At 35.0% G+C, this 13,437-nt stretch overlaps 1 protein-coding gene across 1 annotated transcript in view; it reads left to right on the forward strand.

Moving 5' to 3' along the window:
* LOC139963935 (synaptotagmin-5-like) overlaps positions 1-13,437 on the forward strand; it is a 60,329-nt gene that overhangs the window by 23,091 nt on the left and 23,801 nt on the right. The window contains exon 3 of the mRNA XM_071965174.1: positions 745-818. Within this exon, the coding sequence (XP_071821275.1) occupies positions 745-818 (74 nt within the window). The remainder of the gene's footprint in view (positions 1-744; positions 819-13,437) is intronic.

Below are 13,437 nucleotides of genomic sequence, written 5' to 3' on the forward strand. Positions count from 1 at the left end.
TTGATTGAGTTTTATCATCAAAAAAAGTCATCTTTTATATAAAAAGTCAATATAAATCATCAACTTACACCCAAATGATTAATTCTACACCGATTAATAATGAGTAATATATCAATTTTTAATCCTACACCGTCTAATAATTAAAAAATTATCAAGTTTATGCTTAAACTAACTTAAGTATTTCCCAAACAATTCTTTATACGTGAATATTTGCTATCATTTACAAAGAGATTATTTATTTACCCATACAGGAACAAAGGAACATTTGTTTGTCTTCTGATATTCCATTTTTGATGATACATTTATAAGCAACTTCAAGAGGTGGAACAAAAGTCGGAGAAAAAACGAGGCTTACCATGTAGTCTATTATTGTATATGTTAGGCTAGCATGGTTATCATAGGGAAGACAGCAATACTAACAACAAATTAACATATGTTGTTATGGAGATTGAATTTGGTTATAGGCTGTTAACAGAAGCATACGATATTCATAAAGAAAGCGATAATGTTTTTTAATCTTTTAAATCCCTTGAAAATATAAAGTCTCGGTCTAAAAACGTGTTGGGTGCATGTTCAGTGACGTCATATTTAAATATCTGATTGGTCCATTTATTTGCTTGCCAATGCGTATTGTTGTTGATCATTGTCAAAATCAATTGTTTACAAAGGTGAATAATTTTTACATATATTTAAGATATTAAGATAATCGATAATGTAAAATATTGTCTTTCCTTTTCTTGTCAGTCCTCGATTAGAAAGTCAGTCATCGACAAGCCCATCACCCCATTCGGCGTATACATCTTTTTCACTACCACCTTGTGAGTATAAATTACATTTGTTTTTGTAAAAGCAACCTTTAAGCTTTTTCTCAACAAGTTGACAAAACCTTGAGAGTTTTATTCAATTAGTATTGCAAGTTTTGGGACCAATTCTGTCGATCAAAACTGGGGATTATACTCATTTGATTTTGGAACATATAAATGATATAAATCAGGCGATTAATGAATTTGTATTGGATTTTTCCACACCACTTTTGTAAATTAATATTAATCACACAAAACAAGCAAAATCTGGAAAGGTCATTGGAACTTGCCTGTCTTTACTTGAAAATAAAATATTGAGTACTTAAGCTAATGCACCATGCATAGTATGGGATATTTTTTATTAAAATACATTGTATCAAGGATGAAAATTGAAAAATAAAAAATTCCGGCAAAAGCATAAATTTATCCAAGCTTAGAAGTTTAACCTCATAAATCCTAGTTCGATTAAGATTATAAAAGCTGATTGATATATGCTTGCTCGTACTGAAAATATTAAAAAATGTAACGGACATGCTCAGATTAATTATTAATTTGATTTAACTTATAGAGTCACTTAGATGGACTCTCACGCTGGTGGTGGATGGTTATTCCACAAATACTGTGGCCAATGTTAAAAATGTTGGAATGAAACTATATATGAAAGGTAGCTGAAGACGACAAATTTACATCTCAGCTTGGTTATATGCATTTGGATGATCTGAAGTTCAAGCCTGTTGGTTGACCAAATATAGTATTGGTCACATATCATGTTCAATCAAAAAGCAAATTTCAACACCCAACTTCAAAGCACTTTTTCCTTAATTGAGACATGTATTGTGTCTTCCAACACTTCTGAAAGTGTGCATAATAATTTGGAAGATGAAATATTTCAAGAGAAGTAATTGCTATAAAATGTTCGGGAATTTGAGCGAGCAAACATTTCGGTCCAATACGTATACGACATGTGAAAATGCGTATAAGGAGTTTATTCAGAATATTTATATTAACTATAATATAAGTGAAAAGATAGTTTATCGTGAAGGGAATACACTACTGTAATAAAGTTGTAAATTTCACAAAAGATACATATATAACCAGCTGCTTTAAACTTTCTGCCCAAGATTCTCCAAATGATGAAGAAATACGACAAATTGCATCTTCGTAGCAGTTTCGTGAGAATATATATATATATTACTGTACATACAATGTTCAAGTCATCTACAAAAATCGAGATACATGGTTCATTTTGTGCTAGTCAAATGTCATTTCTTCTTAAAGTATCCGGGTAAAGAGTGTTCTGTTTGACCTTACATATACCATTAGCAGCTAGTTTCATTTCACAACTGAAATTATTTCTCCCCAGGGGGGCTTCCTGCAATGCAATTTTTCACAAACGTCACTTGTTCGTTATTGTTCGGTATACGAATCCTAATTAAGCGATGCTTACTTAGCCTAAAACATGCAATCAGCTGGTAATTACATAGCTTCATCACTTGAATACAATATGATATAATATATATCCTGATTGTCTGATTATTGACTCTTGAATTGGGAGAACTGATGGTTTCAAAGACAGCGTGTTACTGTAGGGATGTCATAGTTTGATAACAGTTGTTACAGAAAATTAGAAAGAAAATAAAACTACCTAATTTCCTTCAATTCATAAATATAGTATCATTAACCTTATAGGGACAAAAAATAAAAAACCTGGTTAAACATTTATAATGTTAAATATAAATAAGGAAATGATGAATATTTGTATGTAATAGATTTTTCAATTATTCATGGCATAAAAAGCACACACATACGCATCAAAAAGCCCAAAAAAAAACAAACAAACATGGAAATAAGCAAACAAAACACAACAAATGCAAAACGACTTAAAGCAAAACAAAAGCAGCGAAACAGACTTGTTTTTGTATGCATCTCCACTCTGTTGTCTTTTACCAAACAAGTCAGGGATGTGACTAATTTATAATGCATCGATTAAGTAAACACAAATTTTGAATTAAAGGCAAACTCTTAAAAGCCTGTGTAGTATTTACATGCACCCATAATCGTCTCCTTTAGAGAATCTTTTAATTCAACGAACGTGCTGTAATCTAACTTAATAACAAGGGAAGGCAACATCAGATAAACAAAGAGGAGGATGTAATTATGATAGAACGGCAAGATGGGAAGTTAAAACGAACGAGGCAGAAAAATTTAAGTCTTCAGTATTACTAGAATTGCATGGTCAAGGCTAACTGTATATGTTTGTCGAAGCTTGAAAACAACAAGAGCGACCTTTTAACTGGTAAGGAATATTTAGTGGAAGTTAAAGCTTAAAGGTGACGGGGCTGTAAACGGTTATAAACAGCTTACGCCACTCAGATACCTGGCGTGGATATTTGTACTATATGTAGATCAAAAACCTGATTCGCCACGTCAAGAATAAGTTGTCTTTGGATGGCTACGATTTCAAGTTGTAAAACTCATGCTCATGAAGAGTAAATGAACAACAGAAGTAAGATCAGTAACAATTTACTTTTTCTAAACTTATTACTTTGTGCGCAGGAACATTTTGATGATCAACGGTGATTAGCCGTCCATGTTTCAGTAGGTGAGATGTGCAATGTAAATAATAACGCAATAGTAATATGTTTCAGCGGATTTTCTTTGATTTAAGGAATACAATGCACGCAGTAATGATAAGGCCTATATAGCTAGTACTGTTTCAACACATGGACTTTGACATGTGTATTATTATAAGTAACATTCGGTCAATAAAATCACAGCGTATTAATTCTCAGTCAGTTCCTTTGCTTCAATTAACTCAATGAAGGCAGTGATCAAGGACAGTTACCCGCCTAAAGATTCCTTATAATGTAAGGCATCGGGTGTTTAGTGAACACAACCATGAACAGTATTGTACAGCAGTTGTTATATAAGGCATTACAATAGTTTTATGTTGCCGTAGACAAGTACAATAATATACAACAGTATTATAAGACCAATCAATTATCCATGTTTCAAGACATGGACGATTGCATATGAACAGTAACACACAAGAGAAATATCAGACCTTACAATAGTTTTATATGTTGCAAGGTATGAGTATACCAATTAATACAGCACACTATACTATGGTATAACATACGACCTATCATGCGTAACCCATGTCCATGTATCATGAACATAAACTCAAAAGGTACAATTTTCTAAACGATTGTCGTATTACATGTTTACGAAGCTCTACAGAGGACATGATTTTTTTTATTTTATTAACGTACGTACGTTATAATACTAGGCTACTTACGTACGCAATACTTATCACGTAGGTACGTAATAATACCGTACGCACGTAATAATTATGACGTACGTACGTAGTATTATTACGTAAGTAACGCAATAAAATTATGTTTTCCCATGTCCTCTCATGAGCTTCGTACATGTTTACATCCAAAAAAAGTACCGTATTCTTGTTTGTAATTAACGTTTGTTATTCGTATTTAGAAATCCATGTATAACATCATATACAATTTTAAAACCTACACGAGGTGGGCTGCTCAATATCAACCGTTAATGATGCACTTCATTAATTCCGTTCATAACAAGCAATTTTTTCTTTTCTCTTTTGCATCTCATTAATTTCGTTTATTTTAGATTGTTGACTATTTTGATTTTGGCACATGTACATTGTATTTGGTATATATTAGTCACATATCACGTTATAAATAGACTGTAGATGTAAAGGTAGTCATTTTCAGTGACGTCACTCAGACATATGTGGTTAGTACGTATTCGTGCACGTATCACAGCGTAGCTGCCTATAGTTATCACCCTTATGACTTCCAAACACAGAGCATTGTGAAGCTAATTTACATATATGCGTTACAATGTAAGTAATTGTATACTTCCCCTTACACAGCCGTGATCAAATTTTTAGAAAGGAGCGATTTGGCCCTGAGCCTTTTGAAGTCGATTCCCTTGTAGGGAGATCTAGAAGTAATTCCCAGGCCCTAGGCATCCCCCATCCCCAAATAATGATTATAGACATGAAATAGTGAATTCTGGGGTATATTTAGGCTATAAAATATGTATACACTCGAAGTTTTGCTAATAACTATATTTTTCCCTATGGGGTTGAAGAGTGGGGAAGGGGAGATGTATCCACACTACCCTCCTCACTACGATTCGCATCTATTGTACTGGTACTAATAGCAAGGGAAATACTAGCTTTATTCGTATACTAATGCATGCATGCCGTTGTACTAGTACAGTGGGTCTGGCAACAGTATAGACACGTGACTATGCCGGTAGATCAGAACAAATTCATACAAAACAAAATTGCTTTGCAGCAGTTTTGACAAAAGTCTGAAGTTTCTAATCATTCCCAACATAGCTACCGTATAGCTGAAGTCTATTTCATGAGATGTCCGTTTCATGATTCTTCTCAAAATGTCACACATGTGCCCGCCGCATCAATTTTGCAGGATCCCACTACGCGCCGTTTTTGTCAGGTTCATTTTGAAAATGAACAGTGGCATGTTCTCCGTAGGATATCGCTTTTTTCTTTGTCAAGTAATTACAGACATGTTTGAGAGTAATCAGTCATACTACGTACGTGTACAGAAACCTTAAAGTAATTAACAAAAGATGCCCGTGTTCTCATCTTATTGTTGAGCTAGTTTGTCAATTTATTTTGCGGAAGAGAGTAATTTAAATTTAAAATAGTTTGAAAATTTGTAAGTAGTATTTTTTTTTTATCCAGTTGTAATGTATGTACCGTATGAAAGAAAGTCATGTCATTTCATTTCATGTTGTTGAATGAGATCCGTAAACAGTTGATTTAAGTCATGTTTCAGGTGGTTAAAGGGGACGGTGAGAGGGGAAAGAGGACAGAAAGAAGAGGGTGAATGAGAGGGTGCGAGAGAGGGGGGGTGGGGTAAGGTGAACAGAGAGGCAAACTGTTATGTAAAAACCGTATTATGAGTTTACAGTGGCAACCACCCCCACCCCACCCCACCCTACACAATCCTACCTCCCCCCACCTCACCTCCCCACCCCAGTAAATAAGAGTAACACAGGAAACCGTGTTGAAAACAGTTCCAACAATCATATCATATAAATTTGTCTCCCTTTGCTCTCTTATTGGTGTGGGAATTTAAAAGGTTTTTTAGGTTAGCGGTACATTAAAAAGATGAGTTTTTCTTTATATTCCCTTGATGTTTATTAGTTATATAAAGTTTAGGCCCACATAAGGGTCAACATTTATATTTTGTAACATAAAATAAAAATGAAAAGTCATTCAAATATAGCATTATTTAGATTAATGAACATATGATGACAAAAAATGACACATTTATGAGGCAAAACTATCCCCCAATTGTTAAACTGAGTGATATTCAGTTATTTAATTGTCGACCTTTTATCACCCCACTATTAATTTGGATTAATGCATTGATGACAACAAAAATACAACATAAGCGACCACGGCCGATAAAGCTCCGACACTGTAAATAAATAATTTTCCAACGTTTGGAAATATTCCGCGACCCACAGAAACCTTTCCGCAACCTACTTTTGGGTTGCACCCCATAGTTTGCGGAACGTTGTTCTATTGAGAAAATGCTTGAGAAATGATTTTCTGACAACGCGGCCGACAAGCTCCGAAACTGTAAATACATATTTACAACGTTTGAAAATATTCCGCGACCCACCGAAACCTTTTTGCAACCCACCTTTGGGTTGCACCCCATGGTTGCAGAACATTGTTCTATTGAGAAAATGCTGGAGAACTGTTGTTCTGACAACACGGGCAGTTTCGTGTTGTTGGCTTATCACAAAACACAAGGGGCCTCTGGCGATTATTTCAGCTCATATTTTCCAGGGGCCTCAAATTAACTCCTCCCCTTTCGACAGGAAAAATCATTTCACTGTTTATTATTAAGATAAATTATTGTGCGCTGACCATGTTTTGTAAGCAACTGTTTTGTCATGTTTAGTACATTTTTTATTTTTTTGAACGAATAATGTATCGGAAATTATCTACATTTCATCACATGTAATGCTGTGACAAAGATTGTAGAAATATATAAATAAAAATATAGATTAATACGTTGAAAATATTGCAAGATATTGCTTTAAGAGATACATCAAATATTGCGTTTTCTCATAAAGAACTGCCTGGCCCTATTGGTGTTAATTTATTCACTTCTATAACTGAGACCGAGGGAATAGCAAGAGGTGGTGAGAAAAAAGTGAGAATAAAATATAGAAAAAAAACCCATCAAATACTGCAGCGAGTTATGATGTTCTTTATATGAATTTATTTTCTCGTTCAGCTGTTCAGTAAATAAATTAATAAATTAACGTAACAAATTGACTTTTATTCGGAAATGAAATTGAATATTTTTTGGTTCAAAATGTTTTGTAATAATAACAATAATGAAATTGTCATCCTCATATCTTATATTACCAACATTTGCCACACAGAACATATGCATAACCTTGGGCTCCATGCACCGTTTCGACAAGTAAAATATGAATAATTGGAGATATTATTTATATCAACAGGAAACCCATTTACATTTTTATTGATTGAAAAACACCCCTTTAGAGATTACGTTTCCCAGTGAAAGTGAATAAACGGTTTAAATGTATTCATTGATATAAATATTGTTGCTAAGAAGAAAGTATAATATGTTCCACAAATAATGAGGCAATAGAACACTTTATTAATAGTTGCGGTGAGGTTTATTGTTTGACTAAATCTTCGAGATTGATAAATTTCCTTAGTAAATTTGGCAAACGTTAACTTCAATTGGCGATAAATATGTTTGAATTGCAAACTGACTCTGTTAATAATTGCTCCCGGGGTTCTATCTTTCTACCCAGATCTTGGGTTCAAGTGAATCCTTGTTCATTCAAATTATGTATACAGTGGTTCAGGCATTGATAAGTGCATATATATATATATATATATATATATATATATATATATATATATATATATATATATATATATATATATATATATATATATATATATATATATATATATATATATATATATATATATATATATATATATATATATATATATATATATATATATATATATATCACTCAGAGTTCAGTTTATCTATTGATACCTTGGGGGTTCTCACTTATATGTCTATGAGAGCCAGAGAAAAATAAATTGTTTGGCAAAGAGCCACACAGAATCCAGATCTCAATTTACTTATATATAGACTGGCTGGTATATAGGGTGCTCAAGCCTAAAGCTTTATCGGTCGTCATTAGTCCTAAATGATCTCTTTACTGGCAGAAATGGAATCATTCGAGGGCCGGATGTTGCCCTAAGGCCCACCTAGTGATAGTTCCTGCTCTCCATAGACCTGTGGGGGTTTCCCTTTTTTGTTTAAAACAAATTGGGTATGTTAGCATGGATCCGTGAATTGCTTAAATGGAGCCTCTGGGGATTTAACAACCTATATATGACTCCATATTAATCCTGTCAGTGAGTCTGTTCATGTGGCCCAAAGGCTAGGAATGTATGTATTAAAAGGGTTTCCTCTGTTGTTTGTTTTTCTGTTTTGTTTTTTCCTCCCCCTTTTCTTTTTGGCTTCGTAGATTTATTCTCATCTCATTTCATGTGGGCCTCTTTTTGAAGACATGTTTTGTTTATTACATCAGACTGAATAACCTTAACGTCCACCCTCAGTATATGCAATATCCTTTTCTGGATTAAATCAGTTTATTTATATATTTGGCATTGAACCCGCAATGTGTGTTGTAAGACAGTATCGACGCTTCATTCGCTTATATAATCTTAAGCAATCGCATACCGAGTGTGAAAAAGAACAAAGATGTTATAGGCTAAAAGGCGCACAACCTTTTATAGAGGATTCATGGTTTGACGCGTTTAACATAGGCTATATGACGAAATAAATACAGATGATAACATTGCGCGGTAAATTCAGTCGCCCTTAGTTGTTGCCCCCATCTCATGCATTAAAACGTTGAGTGAGAAATACACAACCTATGTAAAGAAATGATTTCCGCTTCGAAATTTCAGTAGTCTTTAGTTGTTGCTCTTAGTGCACTCCCCCCCCCCCCCCCCACCATACTCTAAAGACTTCCTGGATAGGAAAATTTTGCGTTGAAAGTAAAATCTTTTTGATGGTAATTGAAAGAAGAGACAAATCTCTAAAGATGACATACTTGATTACAGACTTATCACTTATCACTTCTAATGAAATAAAATTTAATTTTAAAAAGGAATATGGATTGTTATGGAAAAAAAATAGTAATTTTTTAAGAAATTGTTGGCAACCGTGTATAACGTACTGGTATTACATGCACATTGAAGAAACCATCTACTCAAAACAGGGTCGTGGATGTGGGATCTACCTCCCACCCACCAATCCCCACCCCACCCCGCCCCACCCCCACCACAAACACAAGCGCACACACAATGATTAGCTCCCAAAGCAAGAAGATGTACGGAAGCGTAGAAAGGACATTGCATTGACGAGTTACCAACTTGACAAAACGACAATTATCTGCAAATTGACGAGTTGTCGAGATGGTAACGTGACAAAATTCAGAAAATTGACGTTTTGACGAGATAACGGATCTCGTCAATGCATCAATTTTCTGAAAATTGACGAGTTGCACACTTACTACCATCTCGCCAACACGACAAAATTCAGAAAATTGACGTTTTGACGAGATAACGGATCTCGTCAATGCAACAATTTTCTGCAAATTGACGAGTTGCACACTTACTACCATCTCGACAAAACGACAAAATTCAGAAAATTGACGTTTTGACGAGATAACGGATCTCGTCAATGCAACAGTTTTCTGCAAATTGACGAGTTGCACACTTACTACCATCTCGACAAGATGACAAAATTCAGAAAATTGACGTTTTGACGAGATAGCGGATCTCGTCAATGCATCAATTTTCTGCAAATTGACGAGTTGCACACTTACTACGTATACCATCTCGACAAGATGACAAAATTCAGAAAATTGTTGCATTGACGAGATCCGTTATCTCGTCAAAACGTAAATTTTCTGAATTTTGTCGTGTTGTCGAGATGGTAGTAAGTGTGCATATTTATATATATATATATATATATATATACATACGAGAGGGCAAGAAATAGGACTATCTGAAAACAGGAAAATGTGCTTCCTGGCACCCGTATCTAGATTGTATCACCAGAAGACCTGACGATGTGTTATACAGACACTGGGCGAGACAAATAAACATAACTTAAAGGAGTAGTGTTGCGTTTCATTAAATACACATAGTCAGAAAATGCTAGCCCCGTTTTGATGAATTTATCTCACTGACTAAAGAAGAGAACCAATGGTGTATCAAATTACGTTATTTTCTAATTCAAAGACAGTGTGATGAAAGATATCGTCTTTTTTCAACCGCATAAGTTAGTGTACCCCCTACCCCCCCCCCCCCTTCGACCGTAATATACTATAGTATATTGGCCTATACCATGGTTGAACCTGTTGTTACGCTATAAAGCCTATCCTAATACGCTTATATACGTATTTAAAACATGTATAATTCTAATATGCTTATACACGCGTTAAAACATAACATTTCTCCCTTTGTCAATAGTGTTCATACTCTCTTTGAATCAGTACGTGATAATACATGTAATAGTGTCCGGAGGGATGTAAACATCTAATATATATATAGTGTATATCCCATCATGTTGATTGACTCACGGCCTGCTCAAATCAACTGTTGATCTGTTCAATGAAGGACAAGAGTCTCGGTGCATTTATTCCCAGGGTACCTCTAATTATCTATATATGAAAGATGGTTATTTTTTTCCCTTTTTTTTCGTAAGGGAAAGTCAAACACTTGCATTGGTATAAACAAAAACGGAAGTAGATTTACGTAGATATATACGTAGAGAATTGAAAGTAAATATATTGGATTTTGTCAAAACAGATTGTCGTGTTTCCATTTCAAGAATTGGGATAATATTGATAGGAAAGGGTCTTAACAAGATGACGATCAAGCTTATGCTCAGTGTAAGCTACTGATTATCATTATAAATATAAGACGGGCGGGTGGGATGGGGGTGATTAATTAAAATAGTTTCGTCCGATTGGTATAAACCGGAGTTTGGCTGATCTGTCTTATATTATAGAAAATACACATATAACGGGCAGAAAGTACCTTCTGAAATTGATACTTGTTAGTTTACTGCTTACAGAGACATTTTATAGCGATGATGGCGCTATAGATACCCGACTTCGGGTCTCTCAAATGGAGCCTCTACGTACAAAGTTGCCGTACTGTTAGGACGGTAGCGATTCACGTAATGGTTTTTGTATGTGCGTGTGTATGTGTGTATGCGTGAAAGTGTGTGTAACGTATTGCAAACAAAGAGAAACCCTTGATAGGGAAATGTGTTCGGCAACAGACAGATAAATCCAAGGTTTCCATATTGATTTAATGCCTTCTTTATCTTATGTAAAGCTTCTACAGCTGTTTCAACAACATCTATTGAAAGGTGACAATTAAGGACATACATCTAGTACGAATAACGTTTATTCTAAACATAAAGTCGTGGGCCTCGAGAACTAATTCGAACCTCTTGGACAATTTTGTCACCAGGCCTTCTTTTCATTTTCATTTAGTATATTTTTGGTCAGTCGTTCGTTGGAATATCATATTTGTAGTTGCGTTAATGTCACAACAAAATTTAATGTTTATCTTCGAGATTGTATCAATGTAAATGCTGTATGTTGTATCAATGTAGTCTACGCATGTGATAGGCTACCGTTGATATGTTTGTATCCATATAACGTTATACACAATACTGTCACACCATATGTATGTATAGGCTAAAACAGCTAGCCTAACGTGCTAATAATTGTGTAAACTAAGCGCAAACGCTGTTACTATCATCAGCTCTATAAGATTCGGTAAGTTTTTTTGTCAAAAAATTGCCAGTTTCGAGCGAGTAGAAATGCCTTTCATATTTTCTTAAAACAACTTCAGTCGAAACGTGGAAAGTACGTTGTTGGGGGGTTCTGTACACTTTAAGCAATGAAACGCGCGACCAGTTGGTTGAAAGTGTCAAGGCCAACAATAGACTCAAGAAATAGCAAATCCAAAGCCAACTTGTCAGGAATACAGAGATTAATTGACCCTTAATACCTTTGGGCGAGATTTTATGCATGCGACTACCGACAGCGAACATCCTCTTACTGGAAGACATCTTCTAGATATCTATCTTCGTTAGTGGTTCAAATGGGAGATATTTGTTCCTTACAGTGACAAGACTTTTCCTCCTTATACAGATGAAATGCTCTTTAATAATAAACCCATCCAACAAGGGGAAAACAAATGAAGGTTGTTTCACGCATTGTCACTCTGAAGCTGTCACTAGTGTTATATTCATGATAGACGGTTCTTGTTAGCTTAAGCATCGTTGCCCTAAGACTATTAAAACAGTTGAAATCTTGATAAATGACAAGTGGGCAAAGAAAAGGCAGAACTCGACAAACATATATACGGTCATACAATAAATGTTTAGAGAGCAAAATGGAAGGTAAAAAACACATAATTTAACGTAATCCGTTATAACAAGAGTCGAAGTGTTGATAGAAGAATCATTAGCTATAAGCTATGACGCATAGGTTCAATTTGGAGGCCTCATGATACGTTTAAAATTACACACACACGCATAAATATATATATAAATATATATATATATATATTACGATTGTTAGATTATACGATTAGAAGATTAACCCAATTTTAAAGTAGTAAAGTTCTATTTATAATACAACAGATATCACAGTATATTTACCAAGTATACGCGTATCAGAGTTAATCTGATCATATAACGCCTTGTTTGGCTTGTTCCCCCCCCCCCCCCCCCCATAATGTAGGTTTGTAGGTTACAGTTTCAAGGACTACATTACCATTATGGTTTAAGCAAACAAATACCACAAGTTAAATTTAGACGAAGAAGTTTTTTTTTGCTTTCGCTTGTCAGTAAGTTTTTTTTTCTTTACACAAATGACGAAGTAATGAAAAAGGAGAATAATTGAATCCGTTTCTTAGTCCATGCGTAGCTATGTGACATAAATGATTGGTTGTGTACTTAACCATGCAAGCAAACAGTCTCACACGTATTTGCTCCTTGTAAATATAGACTTGAAAAACACACGCCTCCGTCATTTACTTAAAGACATAGTGTGATAAAAATAAATTTAAAAAACCTAATATAAGTGCGTGCTATGCGTGCGTGATTAACTGTCTACGTGATAACACGTTACTTACCTGAAATTCTTTTAAATTTGAACCAAAATACAAAGTTACTCGAACAAGGGGTGAGCTGCATGGGGCATACATTGCTACCGAGTCAGTGATCAAAACGGGGACGCCCATAAGACCTAGCAACAAATGGCGCATTTGGCGCCCCATGAGGATATCGGTGCCTTCGACCATTCAACATGGCGGCACCCTCTTGCCTCTGACCCAGCGGCGCATCGATTCCGAGTCGGTATGCCAGTAGGTCAGATTGTAGTGCGAAGATGCAGCGAGTGTATACCATGGAGAGCTCAAATTATGTCCTTCCCCTTTTTATCCACA

Source organism: Apostichopus japonicus, chromosome 22 (genome assembly GCF_037975245.1).
Source record: "Apostichopus japonicus isolate 1M-3 chromosome 22, ASM3797524v1, whole genome shotgun sequence".
Taxonomy (NCBI): Eukaryota; Metazoa; Echinodermata; class Holothuroidea; order Aspidochirotida; family Stichopodidae; genus Apostichopus; species Apostichopus japonicus.